We start from the raw sequence: 22,250 nt of genomic DNA on the forward strand, positions 1-22,250 counted from the left end.
AATGTCAAAAGTACAAAATCCACACTTCAAATAACCGACATAAAACAGTGGTCAGTACAGTTCAGTAAAATTGGTCTTATCCAGTTTTCACTGTACTTCTAACTGTAATGATTCTTCTGATTCCTCTTCCTCATCCGATGACAACTTAATATGGCGCCAGCAAAACAGAAAGTTCTAATGTTCGTCGAGATGAGTGTGTGTGAAAGTCCCATTAAAAATTCCACGGTAGACAAAAAGTCTCTGCCGCCCTTCAAAAAGGTGCGACGCGAAAATTGGAAGCAGGAAGCGGCCTACAAGGTGGTGAGATGAAGGGCCCCAAGCAATTGGACCATCTAACTCCAGTTTCCTCTTCGCACAGAGCGATACAAGTCAGGGGCAGGAGGTGTCCTGTGTCGGCGAAAGGTTCATACCCATTCGATTTAAGCGGGAGAACATCGAATTCAACCTGAATTACATTGGCAAGCCAAAGGAGCGGGATATCCTCGAAACGGTGGGCGCAGTACTTCTGGCTATTTATGTTTTCCATTCTTAATTGATTGTGGCTTTTACAATCAGGGTTTTACTTTGACCGCCAGCTACTGGCGACAGAGCGGCTTCATATCGAACATAAACCGCACCTTTGGGATCCGGGAGAGCCGACTGTTTCAGTTTAGCAACCAGCAAGGAACACGATCCAGGGTGGTGGATAGCGACTCTGCCGACGCTGACTGGCCATGTAATCCACGGGCGCGACCACACGCCATTCAGATTGCCACTCATGAGATGGCTTGTATCTGCAGTCCAGTCGACTACAATATGATGGATTGGTCATCTGGCGGCATGGTGGCCATGACCTACGGCCAGGACATCATGCTGTGGCGCAATCTAGACGAGAGCACCATGGTCTTTAGCGTCGAGTTCCCCACGTCCCTCAAGTTTTCGCCGGACGGCAAACAGCTGGCCATCGGCTGCATGGATAGAGACTACCCAGGTATAGCAGTCCGTAAACATCCCCAACCTAAGCGCTCTAATCCTCCTCTTTCGTACCAGTGCTGGACCTGTGGGAGGTGAGGTCGCATACGGAGTTCTTGGTCTCCTATCGCAAGCTGTTCCTTAAGTCTATGGGCTACATAAGTTGCATTGAGTGGTCCCACGACGGCAAGGAGCTCATCTGCGGCACTCACTGCGGCCTGATCTGCGTGCTGGCGATGCCCAAACTAAAGACCGTGATCCAGTTGCGCGAGCATCGACACCCCGTGAAGAAAATGAAGTTCGCTCCCACGAATAAGTATTTCGCGTCCAGCGATACGAATGGCAAAATTGTCATCTTCGATGCCGAACTAAAGGTTCGTCTGCTGAAGCTGGGTGGCAAATCAATGGTCTTTGACTGGCATCCGTGGACTGGAGAGGATTTAGCCATTGGTAAGTCTGTGGCAGGTTAATAATTATTATAATATTTGCAATAACAATATTTTCTGAACAGCGGAGCGGAGTCCTGCATCGATCTTTATCTTCAACATGCCGCGCCGACAATTTGTGGCTTCGTACAGGCGCAGGGACCACAGAATAGTTATAAAGACCATAACATACAGCAAGATCACGGGCGAGTTGCTGGTCAACGTTATTCGGCGTGGTGAGGACTCTACTGGATTCACGGTGCTCGCTAAGAATAATGTATTCTTCTATCTACAGATGGTTCGGACAATGCGGTGTTTGAAATTGTGGTACTGGCCTCCTTAAATCGCGTTGTTGACTTGTTGCCGCATCAGGATCACGGCACCATCTTCCTGATGTGGAATCCGGATGGAACGAACATTGCCACCGGCGGTCTGGACGACACCTTTTCGCTGTGGAACTTTTTTCCCACCCACAAGCGCGAGGCTATCTTGAGGAGACAGGAGCAAAAGGCCAAGGATAAGTTTAGCTCCCTGAGCCTGTACAAAGGCATTAGGTAAACAGTTGAGAGTGTTGTTTTAAAGTGTTAATCATGTTATGTTTCTAGTCTTTTATTCAAACCAATTGTGCTTTTCATTATTTATTCAATTCATATTACTTTCATAAAAACTCCATTCTGTTTAACTCTAAAATGAACATAAGTAGTTGGGCCTCTCCACTCAAACTGTAGGTAAGAAAGTAAAAGTCCATTGTTCACCATGTTACAGCGTTGAAATTTGGTAACTAATCACTAGGCTATAAGTATGTAAAGATGTCTATGGGGGCACTGGCATCCTTGGCTCAATATTCGCTCTGTTTGGGTCTTGATTGGCCGATCTGGGAGTGCCCCTCCTGCTGGAAGAGGTACTCCGCGCAGGCCTCGGCATCCAGGCGGCGTTTCTCGAGAAGATGTGGTTTGATGACAAGGCGATGGGTGGTGTAGATTATAAGGGTGGATCCGATACCGATGGCCATCAGACCAACGGTCGTTGTGGCGAATCTCTTGAGGCCGTTAATGAAACTCATCTGTAAGTGGAAACGGAATACAATTAAAATGTGAGTTCAGCCACCGAACTAAGGTTTAGTGTGCGGTCTAACTTTGTGGGTCCACTAGTTTCAGTTGCTGCTGGTTGTTCTGCCTCGGATTTGTTCTCGTTTTTGTACTTCAAAATCAGTGGTTGCCAAATGTAAATACCGCCAAGCAGCCCAATTGCCGTGACCACCATCAATTGCGGAACAGTGACACCTCGCGGACGACGTATTTGCATGGCACGTGCGGTTGCTTTGGCTATTTATTACTACTATTAGCTACTTCTCATTAAATGCACAAGTTTCCTTCGCCGGCTGCTGTTACATCAACGCAGCATGAGAACTAATTTCAGTTCAGCTGTTTTTTTTTTGGCCACCTCTTACCAACACTGGTAGGTTGTCAGTGTTGCCAGATTATCTACGGCACTACATAAGCTTATTTGAAATTCAAATTTACATTCTTAGCTATAAGTAAACGTGCTAGATGGGGTATTTGCAGCGGACGTGAATGAAGCTGTGACGTAGTTTTTGAATAAAAACATATGCAAACTTCCCTCTTCGGTGACTATGCAAGAATTTATAAATAACTGATATGGGGAAGGCCGGATAAATGCGGATGTTGTTCAAATATAGCAATTGGATACTACACTTAAATAAAGAAGTTATAATTCAAAATGAATATGTATGCAGTTGTTTGGCAAATCCTTTCAATGCAGCCTTGGAAATTCTCTGAGTGTACTTTTCTCCACGCGTATGACGTATGCATGCCTCCTCTTTGGGAGTCCCAACAAAAAAATACACACATGCGCAGCCGTGTCGACGCCAGAGGCGACTGCGGCGCAGGCAGCACTGCAGCAGAGGACGCCGAGAGCGGCTTGAAGCTGGAGCTGGGATTGGGATTTAAAAATGGACAGTCCGCTCGGCGCGCCAGTCACTCTCAGTTCGAACGGCGCGTGAAACGGTTATCGCTCGCTCCACCGGCGCTCTCTCGTCGCTCGCCCCACTGAAGCCCGCATTTAACAGTTGTTTTGCTGCGAATAAGAGGCGAAAGCAAAGAACCGAGGAAGATCGAGACGCAGAAGCAAAGGGAAGCATAGATGACAAAGATGACAAAGATGGGCGGAAATTTGGCAGTGATGCTGCTGTTGCTGTTTTTGAGTGCGTTGGCCACGGGCAACGCCAACTCTATACCGACGACCACAACGCCTCAGGGCGTATTTGAAACACGTACGGACAAGCTGCCCGGCGGCGCTGCCAGCCTGCCCAGTGGAGCTGGTATCTACGACGACATAGATACCTTTGTGCCCTTCCGGAGCGACTCGCACGATCCGTTCTCATGGCACCTACTCAAAACCGTGCTGCAGAACGAGACGGCCGAGAAGAACGTGATCATCTCGCCGTTCTCCGTGAAACTGGTGCTGGCCCTGCTGGCTGAGGCGGCCGGAGCCGGAACTCAAACGCAAGTGGAGCTGGCCAACACGCAGACAGACATTCGATCGCAGAATAATGTGAGGGAGTTCTACCGCAAGACCCTCAACTCTTTTAAGAAGGAGAACCAGCTCCATGAGACGCTCAGTGTGCGCACTAAGCTATTCACGGACAGCTTCATCGAGACGCAGCAGAAGTTCACGGCCACACTGAAACACTTCTACGACAGCGAAGTGGAGGCGCTGGACTTCACCAATCCCGAGGCGGCGGCTGATGCCATCAACGCCTGGGCCGCCAACATCACGCAGGGCAGACTCCAGCAGCTGGTCGCTCCGGACAACGTGCGCAGCAGCGTGATGCTGCTGACCAATCTGATCTACTTCAACGGTCTGTGGCGGCGGCAGTTCGCCACCACATTCCAGGGTGCCTTTTTCCGCAACATGGACCAATCGCGGGTAGAGTTCATGGAGCAGACCGACTACTTCTACTACACCACCTCGGAGAAGCTGAAGGCGCAGATTCTGCGTCTGCCCTACAAGGGCAAGAACTCCCTGTTCGTGCTACTGCCCTACGCCCTAAATGGCATCCATGACCTGGTGAAGAACCTAGAAAACGACGAGCTAAAGAGCGCGCAGTGGGCGATGGAAGAGGTGAAAGTGAAGGTGACGCTGCCAAAGTTCCACTTCGACTATCAGCAAAACCTCAAGGAGACGCTACGCAGCCTGGGTGTGCGCGAAATCTTTGAGGACAGTGCATCGCTGCCGGGATTAACCCGCGGCGCTGATGTCGCCGGCAAGGTAAAGGTGTCCAACATCCTGCAGAAGGCCGGAATCAATGTGAACGAGAAGGGAACGGAAGCCTACGCTGCCACCGTCGTGGAGATCGAGAACAAGTTCGGAGGCAGCACCACCATCGAGGAATTCAACGTGAACCGGCCGTTTGTGTTCTTCATCGAGGAGGAGTCTACCGGGAACATATTGTTTGCCGGAAAAGTCCACTCACCCACCACCCAGAACTAAGCCTTTCAGGCGGTTTTATCTTTAAATATGCAATAAATCTACAAACAAATATAAGTCTACGCCTTAGTTTTATATCCAGCCACAGAGAATAGGCCATCTAAATACAATGATGTGAAGTGTTGCAAGTGAACAGCTTTCTTAAATAGTTTGCTGAATCCTACACGAGAATCGAAGCTGTGCTCTTGACCTCCTTTCAGTAATCGTGCGTGGCGACGCTTCCCTCGGTGAGTCCGTTCCCATCTACAGGCCGCCACATTCCGCTGGCTGATAAAGCCACTGGCGCTGTCGTTAAATGTTTGTTTTACTTATTACTTATGCCTCGCCCCAGGCATGCCACGAACAATTGAAAGCAAAAGGCAGCAATCAAGTGAGAGATGCAAATATCTGCCAACTCTGGGAATGTCCCACGAACGTAACACCGGCAATATCCAATGGGGAGATCGATGGGTAACCGATGGATTGCGCACATAGACAGCGGCAAATAGAACCCATGACTCAGGGGGCTGAGATGTTGTTCGATTGGGAAATCTAAAGTTTGCTCAGCAAGCCAGGTTCTAATGATCTCTTGAACAAACAAGGAAGCCAGCTAAGCTTGGGAATTTAAGTGTAGCTATTCAATAATTACTACTATTCAACAATGAAATGTTTTTTTGCAATGTAACATTAGGAAAATGACTAATGAAGCATTATAAATACATTTTATGTTTGACCAAGTATTCTACCTTTTATGTTTCATATTTGCTTTGATCTTATTGATCTTTCTGTATCGAAACTTGAGTCAGTTCATCCTTGTAGAGGTGTTTCAGTGGTAATCTGAACCAACAGATTGCATATCCCAGACGTGATCAAGTGCATTGGTGACGTGCAAGCAAAGTGTGCAAATGTTTGCAGTCATAAAAAACCCGTTTACAAATAATACGTGAAAGTGCATATTTGCTCTGCTTTCGAAAATCCGTAAGAGAATTGACTGCCTGACTCAGACACCAGCGAAATACCAGGAAGGGGAGAACATAAAGCAGCTTATTAATTATAACAAAACCCTAAACGATGTAAACTCAGCACAAATGTCAAAATATTAATCGCCCATCTGTGGGTATTATCCCGATTTTTAGAACTATAACCATAAAGCTAAACAAAGTTGTCAAGGAATGTATCACAATATTATAGATTTAAACATGAAATCTGTTAATAGATTTTCAAAACCAAGTGCTAAAGAGACTTACCCCCGCTGTTGGGCAGCATGGCAATTCCTGATTGGGCCTGCATTTGGGCCTTGCTGAAGTTATTGCCGCCTGCAGAGTTGTTCTGATGGTGCACATTCTGCTGATGGGGCTGTTGTTGCTGAGACTGTTGGTAGTGCTGCTTGTACTGCGTTGCAAAGTGCGGCTGGTTGGACTCAAAGGATTGGAAGTTTTGGTTATCAGCGAATCTCAAATTGGCATCTGCAGCAGAACGACGATTGTTCACGTTCGATTGATGCTGCGGCGGCTGTCCGTTCATAAGATGACCAGTGGCTTGGTTATTGCCACCGCCAGAGATCAAGGCATGGAGCAGGGCATTCGATGCGGCATCAGATCGACCCTGGCGTTGCTGGCCACGGTTAAGATGTTGCTGCTGCGTCTGATGCTTGGCACCGCCATTAATGAGCTTGGAGGTCTGCTCCTCCATTTTTCGCTTCATTACAGCGTTTCGCATTATCACATTGGCATGCGCTTGCAAGTCCTCCTGCGACAGTTGATGTGGCGCCTGCGTCTGTGGACTGTGCTGTGGCTGCTGCCTGGCTGCAAGAGTCTGCTGGACAATGGCCAAGTTGTGGAGATTCTGCAACTGGCTGGCGATAACCGTGCTGGAGAGCATGTCCAGTTGCTGCTTGTGCTGCTGTTGCTGCTGCTGGGTGTTGGTGAACTGCAATACAGCCGTAATGGCCTCGCGATCCATGTCTGTCAAGCGTGGGTTGGCCAACTGCACCAGCAACCCGTGCTTGGAGATTTCCCCTGGAAACAGAGCACACCAAAGAATCATTGAATATATAAACGACTCAAAAGCATAAAACCAACTAAGCTTTCTGTTGAAGTTTTTGCCCATCCTTACCTTTAGTCAGACGCAGTAGTAGCAATTGGGTGTCGGCCCGGCCGAGGATCGCCTTCAGTTGCAGGCCCGCCAAGAAGGCTGTCTGTTGCTGCTGCTGCTGTATGATAACGTGCTGCTTCTGTTGCTGCTGCTGGTACTGCTGTTGCTGCATTATGAAGTTCGAGATGGCATCGTAGCCTGCCACCTGCGACGGTGGCTTGGCCGCAGAGAGTGAGCCAATTAGCTTCTGGAAGTTATCAGACTGCTTGTTGGCAGACTCGCCAGCGTTGTTCAGCGAGTTCCGACGCCATTTGGCCTCCAGCTGATCCACCGAAGGCATCTGACCTATGTGGCCCAACGATTTGGGCTGCTCCGGATTGTTGCCATGACCCTGGTTCATGGCCTGCTTGAAAAACTCGTTCAGCGAAGACGACGAGGAGGAGTTCCCCTCACGGGCGAAGAATGACATGAATTTAGAGTTATTCGTATTTGTGTTCGATTGCTGCTGCATTTGCGGAGGCTGGGTTTGTGGCGGCTGCTGCTGATTAACATAACTGCTACCCTCGTAATTCTGTTGGCTTTGATTAAACTTATCAAACTGAAACGAGCGGCCACTGCCTGAACGTTTATCATCCTTTTGCTGCTGGTGCTTGGCTGCCATAACATTGTTCATGTTTTCCACATTATGATTGTTGTTTGTGTCGTGTTTGGGCATGTATTTACTACGACCCACCGGCTCGGCATGCGTCCATTTGTACTTATGGTCCACCTGAAGCGAGTTGAGATAAAAAGTTTTTGATTTACATACAAAAATTGTAAAATGCGTTAAGGATTAAACCTGGTAATGTGCTAACCTTTTGTTTTGGCACTTCCCGCTCTATTTCACCTACTCCATGGTTTTTGTTGGCCTCCCTTAGCATTTTCTCCTCGTCCTCATCAAAGCCGCACAACTCTATAGTGTCCAGTCGGGACGTGGGACCACAGCTAAACCACTCCGGCTCCTCGTTCTGGTTCCGGTAGCGTCGGTGATGCCTATCCTCGACATCTCGTGACTTGGGCTTCGACACAACCAGGAAACCAGACATTACGCGTTTCACATAGTTCTCGTTGGCGCGACTCAAATCTTCACTGGACTCGTTCGACTGTAGGGTATCGTTCTCGGATCGATTGGTAGACATGCCCATCACAGGAGTGTTCGGTCGTCCTTGAGGCTGACTGCTGATCTCCCCGTTGTCGAAGAACTGCATGACCGTCATATTCTTGCTGTTCTGGTGCTTCGGATTGACCTCCTCCATATGCTGCGTCTTGCCATTGTGATACGAGTGGTAGTCGTCGTCGTTGTAGCCCCACTTGGAATGGTTGAAACGACCGCTTCCAATGCGTCTTTGGTTAACAATTGCCGGATCCTGAAATAATCATTTAAATATTGCGATTTTTCAAAAAAGAAGACTAACGAAGCTTCTCAAACTTTAAAAGTAGCTCGACTATCAGATACCCGTTACCAGGCAAATCGGTATAAAACAAAATGAGAGTACAGTGATTACATTAAAGCTGACTAGACTCGAGCAACTGTTTCTTTTAAACACAATTAGACATAAAGATACTGGATAAAATATAAATATAATTATATTTTTTTAAACATTAAACAGCCATCTCTATGGACGTCTTATCGAGCCACGCGCATCACTAGCGGCACACTCAATAGCGCTCCCACTATTTACACACCCATATCAGCACGGCCAGCTGAGTGGGAGAGATAAAGCTGATGGAAAATTCTTCAACCGAAAGGCGGAATGCGTGCCAAGCGGCAGAGTGAGCGGAATCGGAATCGGAATCCGAAGAGCGAGAAGAGAGGAATGCAGCTGAAAAAGCGCGCTTTGCTAAGCAAAAAACAGCTCAACTGGCATCGGAATAGGAATCGGATTCAGAAGCAGAATCGGAATCAGAATCAGAATCAGAATAGGTATAGGAATAGCAATAGCAATAGCAATAGCAGCAGCATTAGGAACCGTAATCGCAACGCGGCAGGTTGACATTGCGCTTGTCCCGCGGAGCAGCGACCGAAGCCGTAGTAAACAGTAGTAGTCATCATCCGATCGGAGTGATACGATTGCCAGTCTTTCGACACGATGCAGTTTGTGGCCAGTGGTAGGTGGAAAGGGCTTCTTCCATGGTGAATGGTCGAATGGTGCTCAACAAGTGGTTCCAAATCAATGGACTACCTTACCTCCATCTTAAAATAAAAATCGAATGTCATTGCAGAACACCCGCACCGTCGTCTGAATCCGTTGAACGGACAATGGGTCCTGGTGTGCCCACATCGCACCCAACGCCCTTGGTCGGGTCAGCAGGAGAAGGCGCAGAAGAACGAGCTGCCCGAATTCGATCCCACCAATCCCCTGTGCCCCGGCGTAACCCGACCCAATGGAATTGTAAGCATCTCTAACAAAGCCTCACATATGTTTCATGCGTTCTAACATGCATTTGAAATGACCAGCAAACTCCTGAATACGAGAGCACCTACGTGTTTGAGAACGACTTCCCGGCGCTGGTGGAGATAGTGCCCGTTCCGCCCAACAGTGATGACCCCCTGTTCCAGATAGCTCCCGCCCGTGGCAACTGCCGGGTGATGTGCTTCCATCCCAAATCGAATCTGACTTTGCCCACGATGAGTGCAGCAGAAATCGCCGTTGTTATCGACGAGTAAGTGGAGGATTTATGGCTTATATCAGAAGGTACCCATAATAAACCCATTTTTTATCTCACTGCGCCTATCTAGGTGGATCAGCCAGTTCAACGAGCTGAGCGCCAAGTACGCCTGGGTGCAGATATTCGAAAACAAGGGAGCCACCATGGGGTGCTCCAATCCCCACCCGCACTGCCAGATCTGGTCGTGCTCGTTTCTGCCCACGGAACCGCAACTGAAGCAGGAGCGACTGCGCGCCTATTACGCCACCAACGAGCGACCCATGCTGGCCGACTATGTGGAGCGGGAGCTGCAGCGCCAGGAGCGGATTGTCATTGAGAATCGCGACTGGGTGGTGGTGGTGCCTTTCTGGGCCACTTGGCCCTTCGAAACCATGCTCATCTCACGCAACAACAACAAGCGCATCAACGATCTTACCACAGAACAGCGATACAACTTGGCGCTGACCATGAAGGAGCTGACCACCAAGTATGACAATCTGTTCCATTGTTCATTCCCCTACTCGATGGGCTGGCACGGAGCTCCAACTGGACCAGAGCATGCCCATGCATCCAGTGCCCATTGGACCCTGCACGCCATCTACTATCCGCCGCTGCTACGTTCTGCCTCCGTGCGCAAGTTCATGGTGGGATTCGAGCTGTTGGCCATGGCCCAGCGGGATCTGACTCCCGAGCAGGCGGCCCAAAGGTTGCGGGAGGTCGATGGAAAGTGTCATTATCTGCAGAAGTGATTTCGCTCGTTCCAGCAAAAGCGGATGGTGACAATTGGTATACAATTCAATAAAAGGAAATAGTCTAATGCGACTGTAGTAATTACATTGCAATCAGTTGTAAAAATGTTCTAGATTAGTGCTTTGACTGTATCGAGGGTCCAGCAAATGATCAGCATGATTGCCAAAGACCTCTGGAGGTCATGCATTGCAATCATTGATTTATCAGATAAGCGCAGGAGTAATGCGACTTTGTGTTACCTAATACAATACTGCGAAAAAGTGCGCGCTTTTCCTAATATGTTCGTACAAATAAAATAAATTCTTTAATGGTGTTAAGAAGGAAATTGATAAAAATGTTGTTAAGCAATATAAATAATGGTAGATTTTTCCTAATCAGAAAAGGCATTTAATCTACCAGAAAAAAGAAAAATTCTGATAAGGACTGAAAGTCAATTCGGCTAAAAAAGTAAGGGGTATCCGATAGTCGGGGCACATCGGTACTCTTAATATATGTTATTATATTGCGGTTAAAATTTCCTTTTATATTCTGTGTATGTATATGCTTAGCTAGCGAATTGATTTGAAATCAGTGCTCACCTGGAACTCCGTTTGCGGCTGGGGCGGTTGGCTTTGGATGATGGACTCGTCGCTGATAAGCTGCGGCTTGTTTTTGTTCTTGTAAAAGGCAGGCATGCATTCATTGTTGTTGGTGGTGGAGCGAGCCCGGAATCTTGTGCCGTCCGAGATGCGCCAAATATTCATACGGCGCAGCCTTCCCTCCAATTCAATGTCGTCGCAGGTGGCTATCCGAGGCATCACGAAGCTCTCCTTCGACCGGTGCATCAGGGCATTGAACATTCCGTTGCGAATGTCCAGCAGGTGGGAGCGCGTATAGCTCTTGACCGGCTTGCTGCTGACCACCGGAGCAGCAGCAGGACGCACCGCCTTGGGCGCCCGCAAACTGCCTGGCTTGTGGGTGCCTGTGCTGGAAGGACGCTTCTGCTGCACCTGACGAGACTGCTGCTCCGGCACGGACTCCTTGCTGGCCTGTTGCTTCCGCGGAGAATCGTGCTCCAAATCACAGCTAACGGCCGTGCAGGACAACATGCTGGTGGGCTGTGTGTACGGTGTGGATGCTCGGGCCGAGAGCACTTGAAGTGCCAGACCCTCATCCTCGTGCAAATGGTGTTTCGAGGGGCCAGGCATCGGAATGGCTTCCCGCGAAATCGATTCGAGGATTCGATTCTGCTTTTTCAGTAGTTGGATGACCTTAAAATGCCTCTCCATTGCCACAATCACGGCGGGCTTCTTGGTCTTTGGGTGCAGCATCACAGCCGTGGACGTGGAGGCCGACATGGGCCCATCGCAAATCGTTTCTGGGTTCGAGCGCCTAGGTAACATCTCCATGGCCACCACCTTCTTGCTTTTGATGGAACGAGCAGACTGTTTACCAAAATAAAAACAACATTGAAAAAACGTCATTATGTAAATATGAGGACCTGTCTGTATTCGATGAAAAATAAATGCCGAATGTATCAATATCACGTCAAAGTTGCTTTAGCTAAATTTTAAATGACATAGTTATCGGAGCTAATCTTATTCTTATACCATTAACCTAGTATGGATTCGGTCAAGTGTTTAGACTATGTAATAGGTGCTTTATTTCATTATAATTTGTGGGTAATTTCCAAGCTAATAAAGTTTCCCAGGGTCTTAGGCAACCACAAAGGTTTCTAGACCCAAGAAAAACTTGGTTTTGACATGTATTTTAATAAAAATATACAATCAGACGACACGGTGCACAGGTAATAGTAATAAAAGTGTGTAAATATTTAACGCACTCACCTCGGGGCTGGTCTTATGCATCCGCTTGTTGGCCTCCAGCTTGGTGATGGCCTTCTCCAGTGCGTCCTTCAGCTTGAAGGCTGGCAGCTTAAGGTAGCCCAGTCCGGTGGCCAGGAAGGCGCTGGTCGGCAGCGGAGGCGGTGGGGGCGGAGCGCAGGGATCCTCCCACTTCTCCGAGTTGGCCTCGTCGTCGTCGTGCTCCTGGCTGGTAGTCAGAGCGGTCGCCTTGGTGGCCGGCGGAGCCTGGACCGGAGTTGGGGGCGGCGGCGGGGGCGGGTACTCGAACTTGGCCTTCTCGGCGGGGGTCAGCACCTCATCCTGCTGATCCTCGGCGGGCAGCGGGAGCTGGTGATGCGGTGGCCGATCGGTTGCGCCCGCATTGGTGGCAATTTTCAGGGCGCCAGCGCCATTTTCTTGCTCAGCTTCGGCCATTTGCATTGCGCTTCGGTCGCGTAGATGGCCATTAAATTCGATCGCCTCCTCTTTCACGGTGTCCATACTTACTACTTATTGATTTTTTGGTTAAAAATTAAAACGAACACTTTTGATCGGGTCAAAAATATTGAAATATATGAAAAATATTGAACGAAATCACGTTTAGCACAGGTTCGTTCGATCTTAGGATCCGTTATTCGGCTTTCGTACGATGAGTAAGCAGGACAGGAATAGGGAAAATACCGAAAGAATACCAAAGCGAATGGTGGGAGGTAGAGGATGGGTTGGCCAGTGTTGGTAAACCCGGATCTTCGACAAATCAAGCTTTCAAATTGTTAAGCTACGTGATCTCTAACAAAAATTTAACAAATTTATTCATAATGCGCTTTCGAAATGTAGTTTTCAAAACAGGAAAGGTAGATCACTATGGAATGGAAAGCTTTGTAAACTAGTTCATGCGATTTTTACAAATTCTGTTAAATTAATAGCCGTTATTCTGTTACCGTTTTTTAAAAACACATTACATAGCATTTTAGCTTTCTGTAGTTTACTGTTTGACATAAGTTTAAAATTTAAATGAATTTGAGCCAGCACCTTGGCAGAAGGGTGATCGCCGTGCGGCACCTGTGCCCCCAACTGGGTGCACTTCGTCACAGGTTCGCGGAACGCGGAGGGGAGAAGCTGGAGTCGGGACACTCCTCAGGCACGATGGCAGATGGTAACCCCGGGTAGGCCCCCATATTTTCGTGCACTTATTCCACTTCCAATTCCAAGCACAGTGGCAAAGAAAATCAGAGAGCACGTCGGCGTGGAAGCGGGCTACCACATCATCCCTAAGAGCCGGGAAGGATTGCTCAAGTTTCAGCCGAAGCAAGACGAACTGCCCAATCGCTCCATGGTGGACTCATATACAACAGCCAAGGTGCTCCTGGAAACAGACGCTGTGATGAGGCAACGTTTTGTTTACGGCAGAGGGTTGTTGCGCATGGGCAGGATAATAGAGGAGCTGGACCTACTTGCCGGTAAAGTAAGCTAACTAACTAGTCCGTAGCCAAATTCCTGATGTATGAGATGGGGACCTTGCAGTGTGGATCTGCCATCTTCACATTCATCTGCCCAATCTTCCGGAGGGTGTGCCGCTGCCATACACATTTATCACCCTGCTGGTGGACCACGCCCACTTCTTGCAGGAAGAGTTTATAGCGGATGCAGACGTGTCCCTTTCGGGTCACGTTTCATGGACGGACAAAAGCTACATGGAGGTCACGGCATATGTGCGACAAAACGGAATGTTGCTGGCAAAGGGCATTTTTGTGGTAGAGGCCCGCAATGCCGTCAATAATGGCCCGGCTCCCGTGAATCCTCTGGTGCCGGCCACTAAGCTGGAGGAGAGTCTCTACCAAGAAGCACAGAAGCGCAGAGCCAATGCAACGACTCGTCTTGAGTCGCAGCTGCCCACCAAGGAGGAACAACAGCTCATGTACGAGCTGTTTACCCGCACCAAGGGCGCTGACGGACCTTCACCGAGTGATATGAGTACTCTTCCACCGAACTCCCGCTGGATGTCCAAGTGGCGCCGCAGAACCCTGGTGCATCCGTTTCCGGAGAACCGAAATGAATCGAACACCATCTTCGGTGGGTTCATCATCCGCAAGGCCATCGAGATTAGCTACATGACGGTCTCCCTCTACACCAACCAGCGTTGCATGATCCGGTCCATTGCGGACGTCACTTTCACCCATTCCATTCCCGTCCACAGCTACATAAAACTGAAGGCTTACGTGGTTTTCACCCACAAAAACTTCATTCAGCTGTTGACGGTGGTGAATGCGATCGGTAGCAATAGCTTTGAGGAGCGAAGGTGCAATGTGCTGCACCTGACCTACTCCTGCAGCAATGTGGTTCCGGAGATCCTGCCCAGAAGCTATCACGAGGCGCTGTGGTACCTTACTGGTCGTCGCTACTTCAACCGCTACCATGACTCAGTAAGCCACGACATAGTCAATGAAGCGAAAGGAGGCATTGAGTGATTTCATTTTTGGGTTCAATAAAACATAGGCTACTTTAACTATTTTACATAGTTATTTTATCAGCGAAACTCGTGTTTATTTAAACATATATGTACACATATACTGAACACAAAACCAGATGTGATTACAATAAATCCTGCTGTGCAAGTTTTTTACATTGTTTGAGAATTTATTTGCTTGACAGGGACATAGACAAATAGATTAAGAATAAATTTCAAAAACCGCTAACTATATAAGGATTGCATATACACATAACACCATGTATGACTGGAATTCTTATGAAACAAAAACATTGACTATTGCCTTATCCGATACCCCGTGGAGCTAACTCTTTGGTTGGGCAACTGAGCCGGCAGCTGCGGTTTCGCTGCTCTCTCAACTCTTCGAGCGGGCCGCCTCCCGCTTGCCCTCAATCCAGCTCTCAATTTCCTGCTTCAGAGCCTCGTTGGACTTCACCTTATCCATAGTGAGCGGTTCGCGATTGAAGGGGTCGGTCTGATCGCTTAGAAGATGACGTGCGATGGTGGAACGATCCACGGTTACCTTGGAGCTTGGCAGCACCACAGGGTCGGTCATAAGCGTGGAGATGATCGGATCCAGGTACTCTTCCGGCGCATCAGCCAGCAGCTCCTGCTCCTCCTTGTATTGAGCACCCAAACGCGCAACCTTTACAGCTAACTCGGACACCTCGCCTATAAGTTGACCACCTCCGATTCGGATTAGGATGTTCTCAGCATAGCTGAAGAGCTGCTCGCTGTAGGAACGGCCATCCTGCGACACCGCTAAACAGAAGCTGTCATCGGAGCTCAAATTAATGTAGATGTGAGAGATCTCCAGCACCGTTTGAGCCGGATCGAAGTCGAACTCCTTCTTGTTCTTCACCTTGAAGCGCTCTTTCTTTGGGCCAACTAAATTTAACAGGAAGTAATTCAGCATGGCTGCCATACGATCCACCATACTGTTGTGGCAGAAAATGCTTTTGATTTCCGTGGTGAGCAGCTTGAGGAGATTTATAGTGTCCTTAGCGATGAGATTGTCAAATCGCGCTAGCATGCCCAGATGCTGGAGGTTCGACACCTGCTGTTGACGCTCATTATGCGACAAGCTATTCCACTCACCATTTTCCTGCGCCTGCTGAAGCTGTTTGATCTGCTCCAGATTGGACAATGAATCGTCCAACAGAAAGATGGCATCATTAATAAGCAAATTTATGAAACGCAAAAATATGGGCGGCTCAATGGCCTCCATATTCTGCTCCGCTTCCGTTGCCAGGTCACGAAAGCACTGAACGTGCTCGGGTTTGGTCCACAGGAACTCCATTATAGCGTACATGGGCCGTCGGTAGTTAAATTTCTGCTCGAATTGCACCGACTGTCCAGTCATTTCAATGCTTACGAAAACGTTCAGCAGGCTGCGGACCACTTTAAATCGATCCGTATGGCTGTCGAAGACATGGGTAGCGAAAGTCTGCCGGTTGCTACCCATAATCTGTGTGGGCAAGAGAAATTCCAGGGCTTCAGCCAGTTTGGCGCGAAGGTGAGGATTCTTTACCAGCACGGAGCTGCCCATGAATAGAAGTATCATCTTGAAAAAGGCATCGTGGGCGGAGAAATATATATGGATGTATTGATCGCCGTTCAGTCTCCGGCAGAAATTCAAATACGCCGAAATGTTGTCGATAATGCTCTCTGGCACTGATTGCAAATAAGGTGCTACAAAGGGTGGTGTGTCTGACAGCAGCTCCAGGTTGCGAAAAATCTGTGGGGAAAAGTCCCGCTTGTCCACGCACTGCTCGTAAGTCTCACGGGGCAGCATAGCGATCTCGGTGAGCCAAACAGCCGAAGCCTCGAAGAATTTCAATAGGAACGTGTCATTGGTGGGCTCGGAGAGCGTGTTCTTGATGCACAGCACCTCCTGCATCTGTTCTATTATCATGCGGTACAGGTTTTTGGTCAGCTCGTTATTGGGATCGCTGTTTAAGACCTCTCCGTATGCCGTCTGTGTGTTTTGCAGCTCGCGCATCACGCGAACGAGGCGTTCAATGCAGGGACGATTGGCGAGTTCGAAGCATTTGTGTGTCATGTAAAAGATCTCCGTCACGAAATTGTACTTTTCGGCCGTCAAACGCTCCTCACCATCTTCGCTGGTAAGCAGGCAAGTCTCATCATGGGCCTTTAGCATGCTCACGCTCTTCGCCTGACGATCTTTGTCCGGCACTGCACAATATGTAGGGTCCACCAAGAGTACCTGCAGCGAATATTTAAAAATGTATTACTAGATGCAAGCTTTGCTTAAAGACCTGAGGAATGCAACACCTCTGAGTGTGTGTTTTTTGAGTAACGCACCTAGAAATGAACTTAAAAAGCAAGTGCAGAGATGTATTTACCTTTAACGAGGGCAAACACAGGGGAGCACAGAGACGTGCGAGGACTGCACTCAGGCTGGTCATGAAGGCATCGCTGGCCGTGCTGTGAACTGTTTGGTTCAGGTTAATATTGATATTGCTCCACAGATGACCACGGGAGACATTTGCATCCAGGCAATTGGCTAGCCATTGGAGGGTCTTTTTCTTGGTTTCGGGTGAGAGCACGAGGAGCTGCTTGACCAGCAGGAAAATGGACTGCTGGTGATGTGACAGTAGAGCCCACAGAGCAGGGTCCGTTTGGTTTAGTGACAGCTCCTGGAAAAACTCGTATTTTGCTGTTTGGGTCTTTGGCAGAATTGAGATGCACAGTAGACTGCCCAACAAAGTGTCCATATATTCGCCACCTGAAAAATATCGATTTTTTTTAATTGCAGCTATTAGGAAGGTTTGGCCAAAAATACCTTTAGCTTTGGGATTGGGAGTGGTGAAGTCAATTAGAAGTTCTCCTAAAACTGCTGCTCGTTTGTCGCGCACGAAGAATCCAAGAATCCAAAATGCGTTCTTCTTCATTGTAATAAGGTTCTCCTTGGCGATGACCTTCTGGAGATCCGTAAGCACTGGGTAGAAGATGGCCTTAAGGGCGCCCAGGGCCTCAATCGGGTCGACCTCCTCCATCACCTTGCAGGCGACGCGGATCAAAAACTCCTGGGTGCTGGTGTCGTGCTCATCGGCCTGCTCAAACATCTCCATCCACTGGGCACCAAAGGATTGCGGGGCAAAGAGGTCCGGCTGGCGCATGCAGGTGCTGGCATTGTTTAGAATGAGCGCTAACACCTTGGAGCAATCGGTTTTTCTCTCCGCCTGAATGCGCTCGCATCGTGCGAAGGCTCCTCGAAGATAACACATGGCTCGCAGCTCAATGGCCTCCGCGCTGGAATTTCCACCTGCATACTGGCTGGTCTCGGCCAGCATCAATCGCTCAAAGAGGGCGTGGGCCACCAGATCCTCGCTCAGGGTCTCCTCGCTGGTGTCCACCACCACGTCTGCCAGGCAGAGGGCAGCGGATGTGGACGCCTTGTTCAGCGTAAAGAGGAGCACCTCCTCGACCAGTTTGTGTGACACGCCATCGTCATTGGCTCCCTCCTGGAGCAGAGCGGCGAACGGATTCTCCTCGACGCTCGTCATCGGGAAAAATTAGTTTTTTATGGTTTTTAAGTTTGACAAGGTCTAAATAGTGTGACCGTTGGAGTACACAATGTAAACTCTCTAAAATATACCGTATAAAATATACTGTGGCTATCGCCTTTGGCGGTACATTTCAAAATGTTAAAAATGTGCATAAGTATTTGCATTCTTATTTTTGGTAATAAATATCCATGCATATAATAACTCCGTGTATATAATATAAGTTAATGTAATCATTTTTAAAAATATTTCACTTGGTATTTAATTATAAGAGCGCCGAAATTAACTTACTACGCAGAACTAATGGAAGTTGCGTTGCGAAGTAATTATTTGAACTGTAAATTGATATGTAGTAACACTTCTGTATTAATTTCCTTGTTTACATTTCAGTTAACGAATTATCAAGCTACCATACGTTATCAATCCGCCTTTCGTTAAGTAATTGCACTCGATTAACCTTCTTTATCAATGGGATTTAACAGCTCATATCGGACCTGCAAAAGCCGCAGCCGCATGCACTCAAAAAGTAAATCCAAAGCCAATTAAGACAATCAATCGCAAAGCGACCCACAGCCAAGGGTACCGACTGGAATACGGCAAACGCCAGCCTGGTACCACCCACCACCACCCATCGAGCAACCCACCGAGCAACGCCACCCACAACCACAACCACCATGTCCACAAATGTCTTCGTGCTGCGTTAAATCGGCTTATGATCAGGCAAAAGTCGTTGATTCCACATGTTACTCGTGTATCATTTGGGCAGTCGGCGAGGTACTTCCAAGCAGTAAGCATATGCACGCAATCCGCGGATTTGCTGGGAAGTGGAGAGGTTCCCCATAAAATAACGATTTTTACCATATCAATTAACGCGAAAGAGCCCATTTTCCTTATTATTAACAATGAGCGCGATTCGTCCACTAAATGCCGCCCTGCAAGAAATTTGCACCAGGGAATTGAACGAGATTCCAGCCCGTGTGTCCCAGGACATCGAGGCTCTGAGGGATTGGGTACTGAAGCAACCACATCTGCGGGCCTGCACCGATGACCAGTTTCTGCTCGCCTTTCTGCGCGGCACCAAGTTCAGTCTGGAACGGGCCAAGGAGAAGTTCGATCGGTTCTACACGCTGCAGCGGTCCATACCCGAGGTCTTTAATGATCGGCGCCTGGCCACCGATCCCCAGGTGCTGGACATCGTACGAACGGGGTAAGTGGCGAAGTAGAACAGAGGAAGTGTTTACTGAAATCTTTTATGTTCCCATACCGATTTCCGCACAGAGTACTCCTCCAAATCCCCATGGCGGCAGACGATCCAGGTCCGCGGGTGACCATAATTCGAGCTGGTTCCTACGACACGAGTAAATACAAGTTCCAGGACATAATCCGCGTGGGCTCCATGTTCGGTGAGATCATGATGTTCGAGGACGACAACGCCACGGTCAGTGGCTATGTGGAGATAATGGACATGGCTGGAATTACGGGTTCCCATCTCTTTGCCCTGCAGCCACAGTTGCTCAGTAAGTTCTCCACCTTCGCGGATGAGGCGATGCCGACGCGTCAAAAGGGCATACACTTCATCAATGTTCCTGCGGCCTTTGAAACTGGCTTCAATTCCTTGCGCTCTTTTTTCCCCGCCAAAATTAAGAGTCGTGTGAGTCCCATTACTAGAGATTATGCCTTCATAATTGAGTCCTACATATGTATATGATGATTTCCTGTAGATCTCGGTCAGCTCCGATCCGGCGGCCATATTCGAGCTAGTGCGTCGCGAGCATTTGCCCCAGGAATACGGAGGAACTGGGGGCACTCTGCAGGACATAAGCCACACTATGGAGGCGAAACTGTCCAGTTACGGACCCTACTTTCAGGAGAGCCAAACATTCGGTGCCGATGACAAGCTGCGCGAATTCGGAGACCATGTGCGAAGGAACCACCGCTCCTCCTTTGGAGCTGTGGGCTCGTTCCGGAAACTGGAGATCGACTGAAAGTAAACCAAAAGCAACAGCGTAGATTACAAATGCAACTCGAGATTCTAGCTGCCTTAATCTTATCGGAACTTGTAGAGCAACAAACAGAAATCGTGGAAAGATAAGGTCTCCGGAATTAGAAGATTTTTGAAATTTTTTCCCGCCCACTAGTTGAGTAACCGGTATCTGATAGTCGAGTTCCCACTTGTTAAAACTTGCAATGCTTATCATGTTGTTGTTTCTTATATTACTTATTAGTACATTTTGCACGGAAGAAATTTTAATTTATTTAATAAACCAAATTAGTTGTCCATTTTAAAATGCTTCATGAATTTGGGAACTTTCAAGTAGTCACTTGTTGGGATCCAATGAATAGCCCTAATGTGGAATGTTTGGGATTAGTGAGTTGACAACAGCTGAAAGCTCTGCCGGCGAAAGCTTTCACTGACAGCATGTTTTCGTCATAATAAGCAACAATCTTACTTTATTTACTAGCTTACTTATTATTAGCAAAAGAGGCTACTTTTCTGAGGTTTGTGAGGATTAGGCTAAATTGTGGAAATGGCATGCATTGAGAACCTCAATGATGACTGCCTGCTGTAAGTTGAGTTGCATTCCGGGATAGACATAAGCATAACTGTTGAATAGTAAAATTGTAGAGTATCTGAATCTGGAGGAGCAGCTGCAGCTATGGAAGAGTTCCGAGCCGGCATCCCGAATGAGATCGGTGATTTCCTACAGCTGGCAGCGCGAGGCGGAGCACTCAGTGGACCAGGAAACATTCAAGGACAATTATGAGGTGCTGGACGAATTCCTGCAGTGCATTCGCTGCACTGTGGCGGAACTCACACTCCGCTACTTGGCCATGGATCAACTGGAGCGGTGGAAGGGCCACACATTTCCCAATGTGCGGCAACTGACCTACTTGGGCGATGAGAGCAGTGAAATTGATGGAGACGCCGACATCGGCATTCTAGTTGACTGCTTTCCGCAGCTGGAAGCCATCGGGCTGAGCGGGAACACCAGTGGTAACCACATCAGTCGTTGGCGGAACATTCGCCGACTCGACCTGCAACTGTGCTGGTACTTAAGCACCCAATGCTTCGAAGACATCTGCCACAACCTTCACCTTGAGGCTCTTAGTATCCAGTGGCACAGGGCTGAGGAGGATGCCTACGTTCGGGCCATCAGTAGGCTGCAGGCACTGGAGGAGCTGGAGTTGGACATAGTTCATCTTAGTAGGGAAAGCATTAGCCAACTCTTGGACCTGCCCAAACTGAAGAAGCTTCGCCTGCACAACTTCGATCAATTGGATTATGTGCTGTCTGACATTGGACGCATAAGAGGTCAGGATGTGTTGGCTGCCGCATTCAGCGATAATATTTGGATGATGCAAACCGAGGTGCTGGCCAAACTCCGTAGTCTCCGATGCTTAACGCTCGTCGATGATGAAGGATGTTGCGACATTGACTTTCCAACGATCATCAACTGCTTTCCCCTCTTGGAGCAACTGCATCTAGAGAACTCGCGCATCTGGGTAAATGCCGATGGTATATGGGACACGGTGCTTGCCTGTCCTCGCCTCAGGGTGTTCAGCATGTCCAACCAGGTTCTGTATGACGAGTTCTTTGCCTTCAGCAAATCAACGATGAACCGTGCCCTCAACCAGCGAATGGAGGATTTGACCATGCATTTTTATAAGACCGACAAGGAAGACTTGGTATGTACACTACTGATTTTTAAAGTGTTGGTTCTAAAACTCATACGTTTTCGCAGATTTCCAAGCACTTTAGACATCCTAAACTAAATGTTTCATTCAGTGCGACGAGTAGCAGCTATTCACAATTACCTGGCGAATGTATAGAACTGGAATTTATACGCCACGAGTCGTGATTCACACAAAGTGCTTAGTTAATTTTTAACTTAAAGGACCAGGAATGTGTTATTTAATTGATAAGTCTTTCGTCGATAAGCTAGCAATCAAGATTATTAAAATGGTTTTTGACTACATATCAAATTATCCCTGGCAAATTTTACAAGTTTCT

At 48.2% G+C, this 22,250-nt stretch overlaps 9 protein-coding genes across 12 annotated transcripts; 6 read left to right on the plus strand and 3 right to left on the minus strand.

Annotated features, from left to right (window-relative positions):
* Window positions 1-135: 135 nt before the first annotated feature.
* LOC6527051 (protein cortex) lies at window positions 136-2,066 on the plus strand. Of its 2 annotated transcripts, none has more exons than XM_015198110.3 (6): window positions 136-300; window positions 359-490; window positions 556-970; window positions 1,030-1,401; window positions 1,463-1,612; window positions 1,672-2,066. In XM_015198110.3, exons 1-6 carry the CDS (start codon window positions 151-153, stop codon window positions 1,932-1,934), a joined length of 1,482 nt encoding a protein of 493 aa, XP_015053596.1. In that variant the 5' UTR covers window positions 136-150; the 3' UTR covers window positions 1,935-2,066. The 2 variants fall into 2 exon arrangements, with proteins under 2 accessions (XP_015053596.1, XP_002088144.2); XM_002088108.4 differs by having other exon boundaries at window positions 136-297.
* On the minus strand, window positions 1,951-2,782 carry LOC6527052. Its single transcript, XM_002088109.4, has 2 exons — window positions 2,512-2,782; window positions 1,951-2,439 (listed from the first exon to the last, which is right to left on the minus strand). Exon 2 carries the CDS (start codon window positions 2,437-2,439, stop codon window positions 2,215-2,217), a length of 225 nt encoding a protein of 74 aa, XP_002088145.1. The 5' UTR covers window positions 2,512-2,782; the 3' UTR covers window positions 1,951-2,214.
* On the minus strand, window positions 2,206-12,852 carry LOC6527054 (protein cup). Its single transcript, XM_002088111.4, has 6 exons — window positions 12,224-12,852; window positions 10,976-11,821; window positions 7,814-8,365; window positions 6,981-7,728; window positions 6,113-6,883; window positions 2,206-2,439 (listed from the first exon to the last, which is right to left on the minus strand). Exons 1-6 carry the CDS (start codon window positions 12,719-12,721, stop codon window positions 2,426-2,428), a joined length of 3,429 nt encoding a protein of 1,142 aa, XP_002088147.2. The 5' UTR covers window positions 12,722-12,852; the 3' UTR covers window positions 2,206-2,425.
* Window positions 3,365-4,943, plus strand: LOC6527053 (serine protease inhibitor 27A). The gene has a single exon (XM_002088110.4). The coding sequence runs from the start codon at window positions 3,540-3,542 to the stop codon at window positions 4,887-4,889; it is 1,350 nt and encodes a 449-aa protein (XP_002088146.2). The 5' UTR covers window positions 3,365-3,539; the 3' UTR covers window positions 4,890-4,943.
* Window positions 8,938-10,489, plus strand: LOC6527055 (probable galactose-1-phosphate uridylyltransferase). Its single transcript, XM_002088112.3, has 4 exons — window positions 8,938-9,107; window positions 9,222-9,391; window positions 9,457-9,662; window positions 9,739-10,489. Exons 1-4 carry the CDS (start codon window positions 9,089-9,091, stop codon window positions 10,394-10,396), a joined length of 1,053 nt encoding a protein of 350 aa, XP_002088148.1. The 5' UTR covers window positions 8,938-9,088; the 3' UTR covers window positions 10,397-10,489.
* Window positions 12,853-13,168: 316 nt separating the features above from the next.
* LOC6527056 (acyl-coenzyme A thioesterase 9, mitochondrial) lies at window positions 13,169-14,843 on the plus strand. 2 transcript variants are annotated; one of them, XM_002088113.4, is made up of 3 exons: window positions 13,169-13,376; window positions 13,438-13,680; window positions 13,745-14,843. In XM_002088113.4, the coding sequence occupies exons 1-3, from the start codon at window positions 13,235-13,237 to the stop codon at window positions 14,686-14,688; spliced, it is 1,329 nt and encodes a 442-aa protein (XP_002088149.1). In that variant the 5' UTR covers window positions 13,169-13,234; the 3' UTR covers window positions 14,689-14,843. The 2 variants fall into 2 exon arrangements, with proteins under 2 accessions (XP_002088149.1, XP_015053597.1); XM_015198111.3 differs by lacking the exon at window positions 13,169-13,376 and having other exon boundaries at window positions 13,602-13,685.
* Window positions 14,730-18,289, minus strand: LOC6527057 (ubiquitin conjugation factor E4 A). The gene is made up of 3 exons (XM_002088114.3): window positions 17,515-18,289; window positions 17,075-17,457; window positions 14,730-16,935 (listed from the first exon to the last, which is right to left on the minus strand). Exons 1-3 carry the CDS (start codon window positions 18,236-18,238, stop codon window positions 15,064-15,066), a joined length of 2,979 nt encoding a protein of 992 aa, XP_002088150.1. The 5' UTR covers window positions 18,239-18,289; the 3' UTR covers window positions 14,730-15,063.
* A 638-nt stretch (window positions 18,290-18,927) lies between these two features.
* On the plus strand, window positions 18,928-20,526 carry LOC6527058 (retinol-binding protein pinta). The gene is made up of 3 exons (XM_002088115.4): window positions 18,928-19,445; window positions 19,517-19,889; window positions 19,960-20,526. The coding sequence occupies exons 1-3, from the start codon at window positions 19,141-19,143 to the stop codon at window positions 20,221-20,223; spliced, it is 942 nt and encodes a 313-aa protein (XP_002088151.1). The 5' UTR covers window positions 18,928-19,140; the 3' UTR covers window positions 20,224-20,526.
* A 114-nt stretch (window positions 20,527-20,640) lies between these two features.
* LOC6527059 lies at window positions 20,641-22,236 on the plus strand. Of its 2 annotated transcripts, none has more exons than XM_002088116.4 (3): window positions 20,641-20,804; window positions 20,854-21,925; window positions 21,982-22,236. In XM_002088116.4, the coding sequence occupies exons 1-3, from the start codon at window positions 20,767-20,769 to the stop codon at window positions 22,096-22,098; spliced, it is 1,227 nt and encodes a 408-aa protein (XP_002088152.1). In that variant the 5' UTR covers window positions 20,641-20,766; the 3' UTR covers window positions 22,099-22,236. The 2 variants fall into 2 exon arrangements, with proteins under 2 accessions (XP_002088152.1, XP_039226332.1); XM_039370398.2 differs by having other exon boundaries at window positions 20,665-20,804; window positions 20,865-21,925.
* Window positions 22,237-22,250: the final 14 nt, after the last annotated feature.

Source organism: Drosophila yakuba, chromosome 2L (assembly GCF_016746365.2).
Source record: "Drosophila yakuba strain Tai18E2 chromosome 2L, Prin_Dyak_Tai18E2_2.1, whole genome shotgun sequence".
NCBI classification, from domain to species: Eukaryota; Metazoa; Arthropoda; class Insecta; order Diptera; family Drosophilidae; genus Drosophila; species Drosophila yakuba.